We start from the raw sequence: 21,805 nt of genomic DNA, 5'->3' as shown, positions 1-21,805 counted from the left end.
CACACATTAAATCGAGTTGACACAATGTGAGTGTTAAAAATGTTCGGTTAAAGTGAATATATCCTTCATTAAGGTGAAATTGTGTACTTGAAATGCTGTGAGATCTTAAAGACATTAAAAATGTGTTAAAATGTGTATTAAACACTGAAGTACTTGTATAATTCATATATGTAAATTGATGTTGTAAAAAACAGCTTCATTCATCACAAACCCAGATAACAAGCAATTTTGGCCCAGATCCGGCCCACATTTGGCCCGCGTGAAATCCATGCAGGCCAGATCAGGGCCGAAACTGCTTGATATATAAAAGAATGTATTCCAGGTATATTGAATAACTAAGTTTATTTTTATTGATTAGTTATTGGAGAAACTGGTTAAAACACTACTGTTGCTCAGACAACAGATTCTGGCAGTGAGAAAGCAGCTCTTGTCCTGTGCTCATTTTATACACATTTTTATCTCCCCTTTTCAGGTGGTAAGGGTGCTACATACAGGTGGCGCTATCGAGCCATTTTCTGTTCAGTACAGTTTGTGTAGACGCGTTTCCTCCAGCGAAAATGAAGACATCAACACATATGATCGCATAGCCAGCCCTACTTTATAAAACGATCATGTTGCCATTTTCATTTTAAAATGTAACTTTTAATACACATTACAGTGTATTATTTTAATATATATGTATTACAACTTAAACATATAACAGTGCATGTTGCAAAAAGGCTTGCATACTTGAGCTAAGAAAATCCTAGAGTCACCCCTGGTATTGATTATATATATATATTATTATATAGTAAAGAGTTCTGGAGTTCTTGGGTTTGCTGATTATCATTGGTGATGTTTCAATACTTTCTGGTGCTTCTAGGTTGTTTTATTAGCTGGTTCCTAGGTCTAGGTTAATAGGTCTGCTAGGTGAATACCGCAAGTCTGTTTACTGAATCAGTGTAGGGGAATTTACAGTTAAACCCCAGTTCAGGTATGATTAATGAAGACCAAGAGTCAGAGATGAAGTCAATTGAAGACAAAATTACTGAAGAAAAATAGTTTGCAGTCTTATCAGCAGAAGTCAGGTTCAGTACTCCAGTAAAAATAAGTTTGTAGGCCGCTCTGCATACATTCTTAATATAACAGCAATTATACTCTAACCTAAGTACTCATTATTTAGGTAAAATGACTCTGATTGGCTGAAATTGCGAAAAAATTTAAGTTAAAAGCATATATTCGTTTGCATGCAGAGACCTTTAACCTGAGAGGAGTAAAGAGGAGTAAGCAAAGGAAGAAGCTCCCAAACAAGAGAAAACACATTCCAATAACATGGTTGATCTTAGTGACTATAACTAGTACATGGTAAATAATAATTGTATTCAACTCACTAACAATATATAAGTTTACATACTGATTAACAACTTAATCAATAATCATAAAAAATATACTTTTTATGAAGGCCATGATGATTCTGGGATCCACGCCTTCAACAATAATAGCAAACATCTCCTAATTTGAGTCATCATGTTTGGACCACAAATTGTAACTGTAACAGTTACTACTTGTAGTTATAGTGATGATTGCTGTAAACAGACTGAGCTGTCTGGTTCCTGAATACTGAACGCAGCATAAAGTTCCTGGTCCTCAGGAAAATCTGCATCAAACATGTACAAGAGTTCGGGCTCCGGGCTCATCCTATAGAAGGAAATAGAAGCAGCCTCCTGGTCCAGGAACACACCGAGTTTTCTGGCTGACTCTGTTTGAAGTGGTTTAGTTAGTGATTCAGTCTTTTTGTCATGAGCCACGCATACATTTTTTGAGCAACATAAACACCACGACATCTTATTACGTCCCAGACATACGGTGTCATTCGCACCCTTCCTCTTGATTCCCTTACAGGCCACACCTATGTGCACACCTGCTCCGATCACATCCGCAGTGAAGAAACAGCGTCCTGACAGCGGCTGGCAGCACAGGACCTGGTTACACTTGTCAAATCTTTCGTCATTAGCAGGAAGCTGCTGCTTCTCCCTCTTACGAACCGCTACAGTATTGTCCTCGTTCAGATAGAGGTACTTGTTAGCCGTCTGAGGGTCAAAGGTGAGCGGGACAGCATCTAAAAACAAAGTGAGACTTATCAGAAATTCTCAGCATAAATATCTACAATTAGCATTAGCAGAATATTGTGTGTAGATGACGTAAAAAACACTTTAGGGGAGTCACATGCAATATATCATCTAAAGCTACTTTAAACAGCATTTTGGTAATTCTTTCAATATTTTAATACGGCCAGGTTTTTATGAGCACATGAATAAATGTAAAACACAGTTTTGCATTTCTATAAATCCATCTATTACTCCACAAGACCATTTAAAATGAATGGAAAATGAAGGTGTTAAAAATAGTAAAGTAGTTACAGCAACTACAAATACACTTCATCTACATTTTAACCTACAATCTTAATAATAATAATAATTCCTTACATTTATATAGTGCTTTTCTAGGCACTCAAAGTGCTTTACATAGAAGAGGGGAATCTCCTCATCCACCACCTGTGTGCAGCATCCACCTGGATGATGTGACGGCAGCCATATCGCACCAGGACGCCCACCACACACACTCTTGGTGGAGAGGAGACAGAGTGAAGAAGCCAATTAGCAGATATGGGGATGGTTAGGAGGCCATGAATTTGGAGGCGAATTTGGCCAGAGGTAGGTTACACACCTACTCTTTTTCGATGGACATCCTGGGATTTTTAATGACCCCAGAGAGTCAGGACCTCTGGTTTAACGTTGCAGAGACGGTGCTTTTTGTCAGTGTAGTGTCCCCGTCACTACAATGGGGCGTTAGGACCCACACAGACCACACCCTGCTGGCCTCACTAACACCTCTTCCAACAGCAACCTAGTTTTCCCAGGAGGTCTCCCATTCAGGTACAGAACAGGCTCTACCCTGCTTAGCTTCAGTGGGCAACCAGTCTTGGGCTGCCGGGTGATATAACTGCTACAAATCTTTGTGATGATCCATGATTAAACTCACATTGGTACAGTCCTGGCTGGTGACTGCAGACTCCTCCAGTGTAAATTCTAGTGAGAGTTAGGGTTAGTAACAGTTAATATGTACAATGCACATTTATTGAAGCACAAATAGATAGTCTCTCATTTCACAATGCATTCACTAATTTACATTAGACACCACCTTCAGTGCTTGTGTAAGCCTAAAGGAAATATACTTAAACACGACAGTGAACAATTCACTCAGGAAGAATCAAAGTCCTCACTATAAGTTTGATAGGATCCAGTGGATGTTTAATCTAACATTCGACGTGAACCAATAGGAGATAAAACCTACATTACCTCAGTGAGGGCAGCTTATATTTCCGTAGACAAACTTTCTTTTCCATGATGTTTTCAAGGTCATTATACTGCAGGTCCAGCTCTCTCAGACTTGCTTTCAAAGATGACAGCAACTTCAAAACTCCTTCTTTAATATGACAGCCTGAAAGTCTATAAAGCAAAATCAGATTTTGGTTCCGATCAACTGGCCAAGGAATGATATTCTTGAATGATATTCTTAACCCCTTACAGCATCTATCGTTCATTTAACAATGCTTATTTAACCCATCTGTCTGGACCCTGATGTTTGCAGTTAGTTTGACCTACTTCAGAACTTCAAGATGACAGTTAGCGCTCTGCAGCCCAGCTGAGATCATTTTCACTCCTTCATCTTCAAGTTGATTGTCACTGAGGTCCAGGATTTTCAGATTCACATTTGATCCTGAAAGCACGTTCCTGATGAGCTCCATGTCCTGACTATGGAGGTCATTGTGGCTGAGGTTCAGCATCTGAATCTGGCATTTGGGATCACAGAAGGCCCTAGAAAGTTGCTTCAGTGCAGACACTCCCAGACCATTGTGGCTCAGATCAAGATGAATCAGATGAGAGTTTGGTGAGGTCAGTAAAGGCATCAGGATTTCACAGTGTTTCTCTGTAAAGCCACTTCCTTTGAGCCTGTAAGTATTGCATTTAAACTCAATGATTTTACAAGTAAACTACTGTATGTTACACTTAACTTTGACTGAGAATATATTGAATATTTCCACAGAAGTTTTCATAATACTTACATAGCCGTTCTGAAACGTGTGATGGCTGGAGAGAATCTCTGAAATCCTTCTAAAGTCATGTTGAATTTCCTGAGGACAAACTCATCATGCTCTGTATCTGACATCACAAACCGGAAAGCCAGAAGCGTGCACTGGAACAGTGTGAGGGGCTTCGTGGTCCGTGAGCTTTCAAGATCTGGCATCTGCAAAAAAGAACTGTCCTTGAGCTCCACGATGCATCGAACAAGACTTAAGCATCTCTCAGGGGACAGATCTTTCCTCCTCAAAGACTTAATGTACTTGGTTACTTTTTTGTGGTCTTCTAAACTACTGTCTTCCGATCGAGGTAGGAGTCCCTCGAGTATACGTCTGCTGGAATCACAAGAAATCCCAAAGAGAAAACAGTTAAAAAGATCCAAGTGTTCATTTTTGCTTTCCAGAGCCACATCAATCACGCTCTTGAGAAAATCTGACAAATTAGACTTTTGCCCAATTTTAGCTTTAGTTAATCCCAGGGGGTCTTGATTTCCGGATAGAAATTCATGAAAAACAAACAAGGCTGCAAAGAATTCCTGGACACTGATATGGACAAAGCTGAAAAGTTTAGTCCTGTTATATCCAGACTTGCACTCGGAGACATACGTGATGATGCCTGGGTATCGAAGAGCTTCGTCAGGAGTGATATAATATTTCCTCAAGTCTTCTTTACTGAAGATGGCATTCTGTTCCTTCAGCTTCCAGTAGGCCAACGCCGCCAGTTTCTTAATCAGTTCTTTGTGCTCTATGAGAGCATCTTCTTGTGACACACTTTTGCCTTGATATTTGTTGTGGCTTAACCCAGTCTGAATGAGCAGATAGTGGATATACATTTCTGTCTGATTTGAGGGCATTTCACTAGCTTTATTTTGACTTTTAATGATGATGGTTTTCAGAACAACCGATGAAATCCAACAAAAGAGGGGAATGTGGCAGAGTATCCACAGGCTCTTATGAGTCCTCAGGTGACAGATGACTTTTTGGGTTAGATCTGGATCCTCAAACTGCCTCGCGAAGTACTCGTCCTTCTGTTCATCTATGAATCCTCTGATCTGTGTGACATACCCCTGTCTGAAGATCTCAGACGGAAGCTGTTCAGCTGCCACAGGCCTGCTGGTGATCCACAGGTGTGCAGACGGAAGCAGTTTTCCTCTAAGAAGGTTTGCTAGGAGGACATCCACTGTGTCTTTTTTAGAAAGGTCTGACAAAATGCTGGTTTGAAAGCTCAATTCATTTTTATATTCATCCAGCCCATCTAAGATGAACAGAACTTTTCTATCGCAGATCCAGTCAGAGACAGTTCTCGCGTTTTTGAACTCTGGGTAAAAGTCACAAAGCAGGTCAGAAAGACTCTTTTTTCCCTCGAGCAAGTTTAGCTCTCGGAACGGGAGGAGGAAAACAAATTCTAGATCCTGATTGGCTTTTCCACTTGCCCAGTCGTGGACAAACTTCTGCACGGTGACCGTTTTTCCAATTCCTGCAATTCCTTTTGTTAAAACAGTCTTCATGGTTCTATTTTCATCCAGTGGTGGTTTAAGAATTTCATTGTAGTTTATGATTGTCTGTGCTGATGTATTTAAATCATTGGTCGTCTCAATCTGCCAGATCTCGTGTTCTCTATTGATGGGGTCTGACTCGTCATTGATGATGAACAGTTGTGTGTAGATCTTATTTAGAGAGACTGACTGTTGTGCACTTCCCTCCAAAATCCTCTCAGAGTCCTTCATCATCCTTGTTTTTATCTTATTCTTTACGCTCTGAAGAGTTTCTAGAAATCAGGACATATCATGTGATGAACAGAAGTATTGCACGCAAGATTGAACAGTTTTATTGAGCAAGAGTCTGACATGTCTTTTCTCGCTCTTACCATTGTTGTTTATTGAGGTAAAGTGAGACACCTGTGTCTGAAAAAGAAAAACCCATACAAAATGTACACAGTACATATAACAATATACACATAAGCCATATCTTAAATTAGCAACTCAGCAAAATGTACAATATTAGATTAACACTCACCACATATACATCACCAGCTATTATGGATCCTAGTATGTTTGGAGCAACTACTGTGCCACCATTCTTCTGGTCAATTCTGAAGTCCTGAAGATACTGGTCTGAATTTTGAATTGGTGGTTGTCTGTGTGATGTAGATCTATTTATATTATTATGTTGTGGAATGTCGTTATGCTGTTGAAGTGTCATGGTTCCAAACTGTGTTTCAATGCTGGTACCATCTGTTTAAAAAATAAGGCAAAACAGTGCAAATATTGTAGTTAAGCTTATTAAAGCTTGAACATTTACTTATAAGATAGTCAATTAGAAATATTTTCCTACTTTCGATATGCCTGTTTTTTCTATCCATGTTCATTCTCCTTCAGAGGGTCTTCCAACCTCCCAGTTGTTCCGCTGTGTTGGGACAAACAGTTCATGATTTCTATGTCTTATAATAAATGTTTACATTTGAAAGCAAATATATACATTAGTTTGGTATCTTTCAATGTTTTAGACACTTTTTTGTTTGTTTTGTGAAGTCTTTTATGCTCACCAAGGCTATATTTAGCCTTTTTTTTTATCAAAGATACAGATAAATATTTTTTATGGAAACTTTAATCATTTTTTCTTGGATTCTTTAATGCATAGAAAATTCAAAATAACTAAACAAAAATATTTTGTAATATTTTAAATTAAATGCGTCCAATAGCTGAATACAAGTACTCATTCTCCCTTACCCCAAACTTTTGAATGGCAAAACTGACAAAACTATTAAGCAGCAAAAATGTTTTCAAGAGTTTATTAATAATAAAGGAGTTTAATGCCAAATCAGAATAATCTAATGTTTTGTAACATGTACGCTGACCAAACACAAAGTACAAATTGAAAAACAGGGAACAGGTGTGCTGCAACAATGTTCAATATGCAAAAAATAACTGAATAAATAATCTGTGAATAATGAAAATCTAGTATACCCCAAAAATAAAAACGAGACTTGTAAAAGGGAAAAATATCTTGCATCCTTAATACAAATTTGAGATTACAATGAATAAAATCTAACTGAAACTAAACTAAATAAGAGAGAACCCAGTTAACAATTTTGGGTTCCCAAGAATGTTCACTTGTTGGTTAGCCAGGAAAGTTTTCTTAACTTAGTAGAACGTTCCTATAAGGTTCCCATAAAGTTATCTGAGGGTTCCCATAATGTTCTACTAACATTTTTACCCTGATATACCCTACTGTATGTCAGTAATCACCCAGCACTCCCACAACCCATAAGCAGCATGGAAGATAGTTGGATGGGCCTTAATAGTTCTTGTTTTAAACTATTGTTTCATTAAATATATCAAATATCACATATCAATATCAAGAACCCATTTAACCATAAGGAGCATTAAATGAGACTATCAATTAATTGGCTATAAGATTTCAACTTGACTGCGACACAATTTTGGGTTTAAATTTAATTTTTAATTCTAAATGTAAGTTTTAATTTAACAGACATTAAAAATGAATAACATTTATATGACTTTGGCTAGGACAACAGTACATTAATTTCTTACCGCTGAATTAACGATGATGTGCTTGTTTTTTTGGTCAGTAGGCCTAGGGCCTAAACACAAACTTCTCGGTTAACATCATCTTTAATTAGACGTGTCAAATCTCTCTGAAATCACAATATTGTATTATCTCGTAATTGTAAGTAATTATTAAACAAAGAGATCACTAAACGAATGTAGTCAGTAAAACGAAATGACCGTTAGTCTTTAAATTAAGCGCTTGCGCCGGTGCGCGCCTTTCCGTGGAAAACAGGAGAAAGAGCGGAGAAGAGCGCGAACAATAAAGAAAGATACAAACAAACCCAGGTGTTTATGATATGCCAACTATGTTTAACCTTGGTTTAATTTCAGTTATAAAATTTGATTTATATTATAAACAGTACCGTCCATTCTTTATGTTCTAACCATTTATTGCTAATGTAGCTAATAATACAATCGCTTTAATTCAGATTCAGTTAAACAAAATAGCAAAAAAATATCTAAAATTGTAAAAGATATAGCAAACAAATGTAAACAGTACAAAGACAAAGTCCACTCACTGACTATTGCCTAAAACACACACTCACGCAAACACACACACACACACACAGGCTATTTATAACATTATATGAACATTCCGTAAGCGACCTTGCATGACACGGTGTCATAATATGTCAATTTTTTAGAGCACAGAGTATAATGTTTGCAATGATATACCTTAAGTTTAACAATCATAAAAGGCTTACAAGCTATTCATTTTGGAAGGGACATTGTGAAGTGAAAATCTTACCTCGGAAAATAAAACCTTTTGCCGAAATCTTCGGAGTGAAAAGACGCATATGCTTTTTTCAAACATCCCACGATTAAAGCAAATATGTTTGGAGCAAAAATCATGCCTCGGGGTTCCTGTGCACTCAAGGTATTTAAGATGTTTCACCTACACATTTACTACTCCGTCAACCCATGTATTTCCGTGAAACGAAAGCGAGAGTTAGCGGCGCTTTATGCCCCTGCAGCATGGACGATATAGCCACCGTCATTAAAACGGTATTCTGAAATATTCTTCAAACAGTTAACGGTTTAAGCTCCCGTATCACATAAACTTTGGACTGGTATCTACGCGTCGAAATCAGCGTCAAACGAAACCTGGATGGACAGTAATGTAGCCTATTAAAGTGTGTAGTTTAATTTATTGAGGCTACATCTGTGCATCGTCTCTGGAGCCATTGGACACGTGCTAACATCTTTCACCCGATAAAGCCACCGAATTTACCTTGTGTAGGCTAACAGATAAGTAAACAAGCCATGCCATTAGATATTTTTGTTACATGCTTCTTTTTATTAGGCTACATTGAGAGTCTTTAAAAGTGCACTGTTCTAAAATCGCTGACGAAATGTATGGTGATATCATAAAGTTAATTTTGTGATTATTACCTAAATATTTTTCAGACTGGCCTTAAATTTAAATCACAAATCGAAGTGTTTTAAATATCAATGTTTCGCATGAACAGGATCGAGTAGCTATAAACATTACTAATATTTTTCCCCCCTAAGGATATAGTGGGCACAATATGATGACACACGAATCACTTTTGCTCCCTATTTCACACAGATATGTGGTGCATAAGGGAGATTGCGCGAAAAACAGCGTTTGAGACTAATAGCAGCAGATTCAACCGGTATTTTTGTTTCCTTGGATGCTTTCTCTTTCAAGTAGGCCTAGTGTTTGTGAGCCAAGAATATAGGATGCTACTTGTGAGAAAACATTCGCAACTCTCATTGCAAGAATTCACATACTGATTTGCCGATGTGCAAAAAAATAAAAAATAAAAAATAAATAAAATAAAATCGTCCGTGACTTCAGATTTTTGATTCAGGCTTGTGTTTTGCACCATATCCACGAAAACAACAGTAGCAAAACTGTGAGCGTATTTGAGTTTCTTAATTTGTGATTGATAGAATGGGATTTGTGCACTTGCATTAAAGGATTCGAGAAGGTTGTTTTTCTCAAAAAATACACTTTCGGGTTTCAACCTTCTTTTATTTGATCCTATTGAAAAAGAAACCGTAGAACACAATGGGAGACGCATATTAAACTACCACTCCGTCACCGTGACCAACGTGCCCGTTATATGAAAATATGAAAATCTTTCACAATAGCCCCAAATTCCTAAATACTGCTGCAGATTTCAACACGCTACTCGAACTATAAAGTTAGAAGGTGTGTAGAAAGACTATCTCACCACAGGTCACTAATGCACGTCTGTTCAACTATATAAATACAACCTATATCAACAGTCATAACACATAGAAGAGAACATGTCCAAATACAAAACCTGAGTACTAGTTTGAACGAAAATTAGATAGGCTACGGATTTATTTATTCCGAAACAGAAGTCATTTATCTGTATATTTTAATTTTCATTCCATCATTCTATTAAATGTACAAATGTTTCCTCAAACATATGAAAAATAATTAAGGTGTATCAAATAAATTGGATACAAAAATGTTATGTTTAAGTTGGTTTTTTTTTCTATTTGTCAATTCGTTATTTAAATTAACAGGCCTACATATTAGGAAACAGGTGCAGGTCACCGGCGTCAGTTTCAAATTTTTACTTAAAAAGAATCTTTGTGAGGATGACTGGCAACAGATGCTGCTCTTAAATTATTTATACAACCACACACTAAACGACTTTGAACGCCGACATTTTTATTCTGTACAAAACTTAACAAATCACACTTGTGATCCCAGTCAAAAATGACCTGCCAAGCTACAAATAACTAAGAATGAAATTTTATTTTAATCTGAAATATAATTCGCTTTATTTGCTTTACTGTACCAAAGAGTGTTCTTTTCTTCCCTAGATGCACCATAAGCTCTTCTGATGAGATGAGAGATAAGAGGAAAGGCTCGGTTGGCAGTCATTACATGCGTACCGCGTCCGCGTCCGCGCCCGTGCCCAACTGAACCGCGCTCTGGACCACCTGTTCCTGCGAGGGCAAACAAACATCGCCCGGGATGATCAGACTAGTCAAACTAAACGGGCCTTGGGGGTCAAACGTGCTCGAGAACTGGTTTTATTAGGGTATAAATACTGAGCAGGGCCGTGCAGAGACCTTTGGAGGGGCAGGTGCTCAAAGTATAAAAGGGGCACATGGAACAAGGCTTTAAATGGCGCTGTTCAAAATATCAATACAGCAATATATTGTGATGCATTCCTTGCGGATTCACGTATCGATATGGATGGTTATTGATACAGCAGCAAATGCTTTGATGCAAAGAAACAATAGAGAAGACAATTTTAAGTTTAAAATAATAATAGCTCTGGGATTAGAAACTGAAATGTCTTAAATTGTCCCAACCTGATGGCTGTTTCTTCTCTGTTTCAGCATTAATCTATTATTTTAACCATCACTACTACTCTTGCACCTAATCAATAAGTCCATCTTAAATATTGATACAAAACATAAAAAAACGGATCCACTGGAATATAGTGATTAATATTATTATTACTGTTGTAGTTGTTATTGTCTAAAATTGAACACCTTTGCAATGTAAACAAATGACAGGCTACATTTGTTATTCATCTCCTTCACACTGCACTTTGATGTCAGGTATATTATGCATTTTTTATTGACACTGATAGTTTTACATTTATTTCCAGAGAGATATTATTGAGTTTACAGGCTAAAGTGGTCTTGCTGTTGAAAGCACTGTTGCTATTGTAGAAAAAATATATATTTGCGTCACATTTAAAATATAATTATATAATTAATTCCTGAATTGTTTTTATTTTTATAATGATAATTCAGAGAATGAGAAAACCTGAATAAGCCTAACCAGTGTTGTGATAATTATTTTTTAGGCACTCAACGTGTTAAAAAATAAATAAGTACTGTAATATAATAAAAGTTTAGTCAAATAACATAAAAAAGACCAGACCCTTCGATGCCTGTGAAACTTTTCTCCCTCAAACAGCACGCTACTGTTACTTCTACACTACAGGCTACACTGTAAGCAATTGCTGTAAATTTACAGCTGATATTCAACACTAAAATACTGTTTTCATGTTAAACAGTTTAATACTGTAGTTCGCAATGCATTGTGGGCTCCTTAAACCGGAATAACAAGACAGAGGCCCTAAACAGTATGCTGATGTTTTAAATTACAGTACAATACAGTATTTTTTTGAAACTGCGTATTGACTGGGGAATTTGGAACATGGTCAGAAGCTTGTTACAACGTTAATATTTTTAAATTGAGGCTACTGCTTTTGGTCAACTTTAAGAAATACAGAAATAATTTGCCATTAACTCCTGGAGGGACTTTGGGAACCATCATTTGGATAGGAGATTGTCCAGAACAGGATACACAATTTAGATGACGTGCTGCACATCGTTGAGTGTTCTTCATCAACAACCATCTGGTCTTGCATCTACAAATTAAACGGTAATTCAAATCTTATTCATATTGCCAAGAATGCTTGATATCAAACTTATAGTAGCTTGTCTTGCTAGGGATTTGAACATGTCATTTAACAGTGGGGCTTAGATTTGAATAGCCAAAACCATATTACTTTTGGGTGGTATTTTATTTAATTTTGGTAATGTTAGCTTTTCTTTCACTATCTTAACATTGCAACTCGGTTAAGGTTAAACTTTTCTGCATGATCACTGATACGGTGTAACTAAAAATCAGCCAGCAGCCGTAATCAAGACTAATACATGTTTGTAGATTTTCAGTCTACAAGGAATTTGCCATTGGGCAATAACAAAATGTTCCCGTCAGATCTGTTGTCATAACTGTGCCATAATAGTGACATACAGTACGACACATGAGAATTCATAAAAATACACCTAATTTAACCTTTAAGTGCGTTTTGGGGAATACTACTACATTTGTGAAAATGGAAGTGTAAATTATTTTGTAGCTCACAGAAAGCTGCGTGTAAGCTGATAAATTACCTCCATGTTGTCAGCCAGTTACTAAATTGCATTATGGGTAAAGTAGGTGCAAGGTTTTAAAAAGTATTGCACTTGTCTTCTTTGCCCTACTATGACACTGTTGAAATTTTTAAAAGCAAATGATCAAATCAATACAGCAGAAACACAAGTTTTAACTTTTTTATTCCAAATATTCTTCTTCCTTTTCAAAACCTGGTGCCTACATTATCCACAATGCAACTTGTCCACTGATTGATATCACTGGAAGCAATTTATCATATTATGTGCAGTTTCCTCTAGAGCAACAAAAGGGTTCATACTACGTTTTAGACGTCTGCAGTAGAACTCCCCAAGACCTGTAAAAATAAAATTGTTACCCTTTAAATTTTTTATGCCAAAACTATTTAGCAGTTTGATTGTAGGTACTTCAGAAGCCTACTTCTTTCATCTCTAGGTTACTCTCCGCTAGTGTTTACTAATTATTGTTCTTTATATAAATATTCTTCTTAAAAATCTTATTATGATAAAGATAATGTACTTGTTCCCTTCAGGTGTCTGCCACTGCAGCTGACGTTAAGACAACTCTCAGTCTTCCTGCAAGTCCTCGCCTGATACTGCCTGGTAATATACATTTAATTTATATTCATTGATAGACAAATTGTATATCATATCGCCCATTGATCTTGAGTTTACAAATGTTTACACAAGGCAACAATTATTCCCATGTTTCAGGTGCAACAGGGCAAATCACAATTATGGGTTGGGTGATCACCTTTGAGGGCCTTGTAATCTCTGAGGGCATCACACCAACATTTGCAACAGGACTTGTTGATATGTTTGCAATCTACTACATTTTCAACCTTCAGTATCAATAAGAGGCAGCCTGCAACTCTGGAATTCATTCAAAGGTAAACCCCTTCATTCCCTGTCATCATTTTATGGATATATACAATTAAATTAATGTGTTTGTATTTTTTTGCATAAAATTTGCATTTCAAGCCTCAGTACACACACACACACACATACACACGCACACACACACACATCTACACAAACACACACACATACACACACGGATTAAGCCACAAGAGAACTGTTATTATAAAATTTATAAGCATTAGCTTGGAGTGTATGTTGTACATTCCTGATTGTATAGTTTATTTATCATTATGAATATTTGTTGTTTTATGACAGTGGAAGTACTGGAATAATGCTGCACAGAGGAACAGCAACTACCAAAGTGATGGTCATCTCTCCTGGATCAACAAATAAGATGTAAAAACACAAGCCTCATAGGACAATTTTAAGAGGTAACCTGCAAGTCTAGCTTGCAGTGGCACAGTTGCCTACCTTACTGTTTAATTTTTAAATGTATTTATTGATGCATATATTTGATTCATCCTGCTAAAATGTTCTAGTTTCAAAATGGCCATTTTCAAAATGTTCTTAAGTATGTTTTCAAAATGTTGCCAATTCTGCATATGTTCAAATGTTATTATGAAAGTATATTTTTACAGACAGCAGAGAATATATTGCATATATGTATATATACATATATACATCTTTTAAGTTGACTTGTGAGGAAATTTTTTCTTTTTCTTTCCATTTTTTTTTTTTTTTTTTGTATTCATGTTGACATTGGCATTGCTCTTTGAAATAAAGGTATTTGATTATCAATGTATTTAATGTATTTAAATATCAATGAAGAATTTTAAGAAACAGCTAAATTTAGGATTATTTCTAATACAGTAAAAAAATGCAGCATATATCTATGATTTATTTGAAAACTAAAATAATATTGTTTAGGTTGTTACTTTAACTTCTCACAGTTTACTGTAGACAGGCACAGTAGATGTTATAAGTTAAAGTAACAACCTAAACAATATTATTTTAGTTTTCAAATAAATCATAGATATATGCTGCATTTTTTTACTGTATTAGACTGTGAAATCATTTAACAGTGTGATTACAGAAATAAACTGTATTTCTGGTTAACAGACTACTACCGTAAAGTCATTTTACGTATGAATACCGTAAAAATAACGGTATACTGCTGGCGTCTCTGCTGCCAGCTCTTTACTGTTATTTTACAGGACAATTTTTTACAGTGTACACACAGTAACATATCTGCATGTTCTCACATCGTTCTTGTAAAATAATAATAATAAGTAAATAAACATCAAAATCACTTCGCTGAGAATGAAACACCAGTTACCAGCTGCTGCGGTGTTGAAAATATATTTGAGCAATTAAAAATCCGCGTGCGGCCTGAGGAATTTTCCCGGTCAGGTGAAAGGTCATCATATTAGTCATTTTATTTACGACTAAATTATTATTAATAAATTGTAATAATATAATGATTGGGCGTTGACAAAAGGGTATGTTATTACAAAAAAAATTCGAGGAAATTTTGCTTTGACAAAAGGGCACTTTTGGGGCAAAGGAGCAGGTGCTCAAGTGAACCGCGGTTCTTTCGGACAATTCGATCAAATAAACCAGTTGAAAAAAAAAACGGTTCACCGGTTCTTTTGCGCTCGATGTAATGTCATTAGCGATGACTGCCCTTAATTCAAGCCTTCAGTTTACCCGCGCTTATAACATAAGCATAGAATCAGTTAAGAATCAATCACCAAAAGAACCAGTTCGTTTCAGACGAGCTGTGAGTCAGTCTGCTTCACAACTGAATCACACATGCGCAGTATCATCAGCTCAATGAGCGCTTCAGAACTCCTGACCTGATATTTAGATATACCATTCTTCAATAAATATATTTGTTTGACAGGGAAGCTGTGCGCAAACAGGAATATACCTTATTTAAAAAAAAAAAAAAAAAAAAAACACCCCAGAAAAAAGGGCACTTTCTCTCCAGGAATAAAAAGGGCAGGTGCTCAAGCCCCCTTTGATGTCTATGTGTGCACGTGCCTGATACTGAGTTAAAGTGTCCTTTCTTTTTTCGAAAACTACAGCCAACCCTGAATGACTGAATGAATGTTAGACATTTTCTGCAAGAAAATAAATATTCAAAAAACTTTTTGTCTCATACCTTTATTGAAAGGAAAAATTGCTAAATAAAAAATACAGTGGATTATAAATCTCTTGTTATGTTATCAGTATATATTGTTCCATATATCTCACATGCTATAAATAATTGGATTTGAGTATAAAGCTTTAAAATATTCCCACATCAAAGATCATTTAAGAGGAAACAGACAGGAAAAGTTGTTTTATTTTAATTTATTTATTTTTAATTTTTTGCATGTGTTAAAGTCACATTTTATTAATGTTGCAGAATTAATTTTCATAAGTGTTTTTATATTTTCTAATTAATATAGGATATTTTTTTAAATAAAAAATTAAATATATATAATAAAAGTCTCTGGGTGTCATCAATATGCCTCTCTTGGGTTGCACAAAAAAAATAGAGATGGCAAGTAACACACCACTTCATGGAATTTTGTAGTAGGCCTATAAAGATTGAAATAGTGTTTACTTATAATGCATACAAAAAAATATTTGTTACTAAACTAATTGTTTTAAATTGTTTTTTTCTGTAACTGTAAGCAAACAATACAAACGTGTTTCACTTTATCAGCTACAATTTTATCGTTAGGGTCACATCCTGTAAACATTTGGTGAGCTATATGATCAAGCCTACTTTCAGTATTAACAAGAGCAGGATGGTATATCTGAACATTCCAGTCTGTTGATACCACGTTTATAAAATAAAAATGCAGCAGTCTGGCCTATCAAAGTCACTTCATTCCATGGTTTAAACTTCTCTGGAAGCCTGATTCAATCCTTTAAACCGCATCCCTTTCATAAAGGATGGAGTTTGAAAAGATGTATAAAATTTCCTTTTACTACTTCCAGACATTCCAAATGGGTTGTAACTCACTCCAGTACAAATTTAAGTATTTATCAGGGTCCATAAGCCCTGCACTTGCATCTTGTTCAATACAGTTTCAACACAGAAACCCTCAACGTCTGATAAGCAAATAAATAAATAAATAAAATTGATTTGGAATATGTCATTAAATTGAACTTAAAACAGAGATCAATGTGAAAATTAAAAAAAGAATTCTCAAATAGGCAGACATAGATAGATAGGTAGATACCACAAAGTTCAGCCTGTCAACAACTTTATTACAAAAAAAAAAAAAAGATTAACTTAAATGTCGTTATAATTAACCATGGTTTTACTACAAATTACCCCCCCCCCCCAAAAAAAACACAATGGTAACCACAAATTAACAATGGTTTTGCTATATTAACCATAGTTTAACCATGGTATTTATCTGTGGTTATACGAATGGTAATCAACTCGCTAAACAACATGGGTTAACAGTTTTACTATAATAAAACCATGGTTATTTTTCGTAAGGGTAATGCAATACAGAGCCACTTACCACATTAAATCAAGTATTGTGACCGTATGGTTCACATGAGGATGTTGGGAGTGAACCTCTCCAGATCATGTCATTTAACGTCGAACTCCGAAGCGAATTTACCAATCCGGTGAAGGTTTGTCTCTTAGTATTCATGATCCATATAATTATGCATTAGCTGGTTGACGAATACCAAGCAAGGTCAGGAATACGTAATTAATATTTGAAGATCAAGCTTTTGCTATTGGAAGGTCAGCGAGCGACGTCAGAATAATTTAACTAAAGTTTACAAAAGACTCGTTTGCCATTGGAAGGATATCGGCGACGTCATTGCGATCTACTTAATATTCAAGAGCTGAACCGTTGGCGTAGGACTACTAGAGTTTCGCGCTTCCGAGATGAGGTAAGAAACAGTCCAATTAACGGCTAAAACTCTAACTAAAAACTGATGAATTAGTGCTCAGACCACGCCAAGGCTGTCAATCCATCATCCGAGAGAGAAAAAAAGCGGGATGGAGTGAGATGGAGAGACTGAGACTTGTCCTATTGTCCCAGAGGATCATCATCACATTCACCTCAGCGATTTTTTCATCAGCTCCGGGGATTTCTTCACCATGGCAATAACATTAGCCTTTAGCAAGATGAGAAAAGCTTTTAGTGCGGCAATTCTCTCTCTCTCCTTGCCCCTCTTTTAAGCCTCCTGTTTTTATTCCTTAAAGGAAATGTTCACTCAAAAAACGAAAATAATCTGTCATAATTATTCAATGAAATTTTCCATTAATGGATGTTGTTCAGTTGTAATTTGGAAAATATTTGAAAAATATATAAAAGTACTTATTTGACTGCACTCCAGTCAAAAGCTTGATAAAAAAGAAAAGAAGTACTTCCTTATGTTCTGAAATGCCCTATTAGAAGGTAATTAACTTAACACAGCTCTCTCATCATAGTATAAAAGAAACCAAATGGAATGCATTAGCTGCCTGTAGGAGCCCAATCTCCTCATACAGACCTGTTACCCATGTTTTGGACATGCAGCAGTTGCGAATCACTGCTCAATAGTGCAGTGAGAGACTGAACACAATAACAAACTTTCTGTGCTGGCAGTGCGGTTTAATTTTAAATTATATTTTTAAAAAATCTTTTAAAAAATGTAGCCTTAAAGTGTTGTTAATCAAGTACACATTGTTTTTTAAAAAACAGTAGTAAGTAAACAGTCAATAAGAAAAAAAACTGAGGTTACTTGGGGTTTTCATACAAATTTATTTTTGACTGCTCTGTTGCTCTAACACAACAGCAAACTGCACAAATGCATGTGAATTTTTAAAAGCAGCTCAACATCAAACTGCATACCAATTTGCATATATTAGCCTACCTGTTAAACTACCAAGAAATGCCTCCGGCCTGCCTTTGTGCATCCCACTGCCATCTGGTACACATGTAAACGGCTAAAGTAACCGTTTTCTTAATCAAACACACTTGAACTCATTTCATTGTTAGAGATTACAAAAGCTAAAGTGAATGTGTCAGACAAAGAAACATGCACCAGTAATGTGGTTGGAGATCACTGTCAAGGGCAGAGTCTCAAAAAAAAAGCAAAAACATATTCACACAATATTTTTGCATAATTATCAAAAGTGGAAGTGTAATAAAGTCCTTTCTTGTCAACACCATTTTGCGTGTTGTTGAACTAACTGCTTTCACTTCACATAAAAGGTCTGTAGGTGATCTTAATCTAACCAACTATGATATTTTCATCAAACAGTATTATCATAAACGGTTTTATCAATATGGAGTATGTAATTAAGAGTAAATTGAACATTACTTACAATTAATGCAACCTCTTCAGTTTTAGCCATTTCATGTTTGTTAAAAAAGAAGAAAAAAAAACTGAAAGAAGTGGGTAGGCCTACACTCAGAAAAAAAGGTACAAATGCTTTCACTGTACTTTTTAGGTGCCAATATGGACTCTGAAGGTACAAAGGGACTGTCCCGGTGACAACATTTGTACCTTTTTTTCTGAGAGTGTACATAGTTTTCATCCAACTTAAGACTGATAAATTACCACTGCATATCACATTATGATCCCGATGAAGAAAAATGTATTTGTACTGGATACAATCGAACTTCTTTGTCTAGGCCTACTTCCACTTTTAAAGTCAGCTTGTTATTTCTCTTCCATGTAAAAAAAAAGCCTGATTATAGAGAAACTTAATAAATAACATTACCAGTAGTTGTGCATGACCGTTTTACCTCATTAGCACGGTCACAACACAATGTTGCTAAAACCTCTCTATTTTGATATGCACCTCATCATATTAATGGAATATTAATATTGAATATTGTATCACAATAGCCTGTTTGTCATAAGAATTGGGATCTAAAATTTGTGCTGTACGTCTTCGAAAGGGAATGCAGTTTTATCTTTTGAAATGAAGATATGTATTTTTGGTTGATTTTTGGTTGCCATTTTGGCAATGTGTGGCCATGCATGGTGACTCACCTCAGAGTGTTTCCGCTGAAGGCTTCCTGAACGGTTAAATATTTAAAACTGATTCTGCCACCTTGTGGTCATTCAGTGGTCAACTCAGTTACAAGTGAATTTAATTATTATCTCGTCTTCTCCCATCTAAATACGTAAGGTTAGCTAAGCCAGTTGTAGATTTGATTAGCCAACATTATAACTAGCAGCCAGAGCCACAAATAGTAAAGCGTCAGGATGAGAGGAGATAATAATTAAGTTCACTTGTCACTGAAAGTGACGTGACATTCAGCCAAGTATGGTGACCCATACTCAGAATTCGTGCTCTGCATTTAACCCATCCTAAGTGCACACACACAGAGCAGTGAACACACACACACACAGTGAACACACACCCGGAGCAGTGGGCAGCCATTTATGCTGCGGCGCCCGAGGAGCAGTTGGGGGTTCAGTGCCTTGCTCAAGGACACCTAAGTCGTGGTAACTGAGTTTAAGATGTTAAGTTAGTTATCTTACCCGGTAGGCTTAAACGACCTCTTGCTTGTCACAAAATTAGCTTTACTTTCGAACACAGAATGTTTGATTGAATAATGAAGACACACAAAACATTCCATAGTATTGGTGATCATGACAGAAATCTTACTGTCAAAGTGGAGAGGAGAGAACTTTGAAGCTGCTTGAAGCGAGCAGTGTTGACATCTAGATTTTAGTCCTTGTCATCATGATGAGATTAGGTTCCTTCAATCTAAAAAAAAAAAAAAAAAAAATTGAAAAAGAATCGAAAACAACAGTGAGGAATAGATTGTTGGAATTGATTCCCGTTTATTCCGGAACTAGGAATCGGAATTGGACTTGATTCCAAATAATTTGGAATCAAAGAGCCCTAGATATAGCAGCTTTTCAGACTACCCTAGCAAACTTTTCTCTTCAAAAAGCACCTAGAAACAATCCTAGATGGACATCCTACTGCTTACACTTGCTCTTTTAGATGACAAATCTTTTTGCTTTCATGAAAAACCTCTAAATAGCATTGCAAGAATGTTGATTTTGAGAATTTATACAAATGCACTTAATGTACTTTTTAAATGCACTACATTATTATTAGGATATACAGGCTTTATAAAACACATTCCCAGTAAACCTCAGTATTAAAAAAAACAATAATAATTCTTAATCTTCTTAAAAAGTAATACTTAATAAATATCGATGCTCTGAGATTAACATTTTCTGTGATTTTGATATGCTTTTTGATATATATATATATATATATATATATATACATATATGTTTTTTTGAGAAAGCTGATGATCTAACATTAATATTCATATAACAGCACATACTGCTGTGTACTGTAGGGGGCGGCATTTAACATCCTTTACATTAGTTCAGGGCTGTCCGAACCTGTTCTTGGAGGGCCACTGTCCTGCTACCCTAATTAAGCACAACTGAAGCATCTAATAAAGGTGTGATTTACTAGAAACTTTCTGAACTTTGCAGGACAGTAATACTGAGTTATAAATATCTATGGAAGAAAAGAGCTGTGCACACAGTGACAAAAATGATGTATTATTATTGAAACGTAATATGTTAGTATTGACTTTTGTGAATCTCACAAACTAATGGAGCTCACACCTTCTAGAATTACAAAAAGTATCTTTCTCATGGCACATTCTTTAAAGTTTCTTAGGCAGTTTTCTGAAAGGCTACATTGAAACGAGAAGGCACCCAACGCTATACATTGCAACAATGAGTTATTTTGTTTGAATGGCATTTAAAGTCACATTGTTTACATTGTGTGCTTTCATCATTGTTATAGATCTTGTCAGTGTTAAATATAGTTACTGAATTGATCTTCAGGCTTTTTACAAAGTTCCTAACAAATGACAAACACGACAAACATTTTATCAGACAAGAACAACAAATCCCACAGTACTTTCATGGCACGTTTCACAAGTAACATCAGGCAGAAATGAAACTGGAAAAAAAGGATACAGATACAGAGGGAATACATTAATTGAAAGTGCTTTTGTGGTTTAACTGAACAGTGATATTTTTGGAAGTGGAAAAAGTGATGTATTCTAGTTACAGTTTTTGTTCCAATTCTGTTTACACAAAAATATTAGCATTTTCATACCATACCAACCGAAGTGCTTAAAACAGGCTACTTCAAAGGGCTTTCCTTTCCGTTTGAAGGGGTTAGGGATGAGCCCTTCCAAATGGAATGCAGAGTATGTTTGTGTGTGTGCAAGTGCATGCTCGCGTGTAAACACATGCACAAGAAATGACACCTAACCTAAGATTATTACAAACAACAAGTTTTAGAGTGGCCTTTTATTGTGGTCAG

The 21,805-nt window shown here is 35.9% G+C and overlaps 1 protein-coding gene and 1 long non-coding RNA gene across 6 annotated transcripts; one reads left to right on the top strand and one right to left on the bottom strand.

Moving 5' to 3' along the window:
• Positions 1-579: 579 nt before the first annotated feature.
• LOC127942921 (NACHT, LRR and PYD domains-containing protein 3) lies at positions 580-18,889 on the bottom strand. 5 transcript variants are annotated; one of them, XR_008149486.1, is made up of 10 exons: positions 8,441-8,630; positions 6,455-6,526; positions 6,137-6,354; positions 5,988-6,024; positions 4,106-5,888; positions 3,645-3,992; positions 3,339-3,488; positions 2,707-3,068; positions 2,466-2,603; positions 1,954-2,098 (listed from the first exon to the last, which is right to left on the bottom strand). XR_008149486.1 is itself a non-coding variant. In XM_052538922.1 (9 exons), exons 2-9 carry the CDS (start codon positions 6,486-6,488, stop codon positions 1,551-1,553), a joined length of 3,165 nt encoding a protein of 1,054 aa, XP_052394882.1. In that variant the 5' UTR covers positions 6,489-6,526; positions 18,809-18,889; the 3' UTR covers positions 580-1,550. The 5 variants fall into 5 exon arrangements, 3 of the variants coding, with proteins under 3 accessions (XP_052394882.1, XP_052394881.1, XP_052394880.1); XM_052538922.1 differs by lacking the exons at positions 2,466-2,603; positions 8,441-8,630 and adding an exon at positions 18,809-18,889 and having other exon boundaries at positions 580-2,098; positions 3,022-3,068; XM_052538921.1 differs by lacking the exons at positions 2,466-2,603; positions 8,441-8,630 and adding an exon at positions 17,004-17,093 and having other exon boundaries at positions 580-2,098; positions 3,022-3,068.
• On the top strand, positions 8,885-14,145 carry LOC127942974 (uncharacterized). The gene is made up of 3 exons (XR_008149516.1): positions 8,885-13,218; positions 13,330-13,505; positions 13,792-14,145. It is a non-coding gene; the product is annotated as an uncharacterized LOC127942974 (long non-coding RNA).
• Positions 18,890-21,805: the final 2,916 nt, after the last annotated feature.

This window comes from Carassius gibelio, chromosome A22 (genome assembly GCF_023724105.1).
Source record: "Carassius gibelio isolate Cgi1373 ecotype wild population from Czech Republic chromosome A22, carGib1.2-hapl.c, whole genome shotgun sequence".
Lineage (NCBI taxonomy): Eukaryota > Metazoa > Chordata > Actinopteri > Cypriniformes > Cyprinidae > Carassius > Carassius gibelio.
This window is presented reverse-complemented; position numbering and strand designations above follow the sequence as displayed.

What these genes read in the sequence shown, in the direction of transcription:
- LOC127942921 (XM_052538922.1), bottom strand. Translation starts at nt 6,488, where the DNA reads ATGAACATGGATAGAAAAAACAGGCATATCGAAA. An exon ending in AAAAAACAGGCATATCGAAA is followed by an intron (nt 6,355 to 6,454) that starts GTAGGAAAATAT and finishes TTTTTTAAACAG; the next exon opens with ATGGTACCAGCATTGAAACA. An exon ending in TAGCTGGTGATGTATATGTG is followed by an intron (nt 6,025 to 6,136) that starts GTGAGTGTTAAT and finishes TTTCTTTTTCAG; the next exon opens with ACACAGGTGTCTCACTTTAC.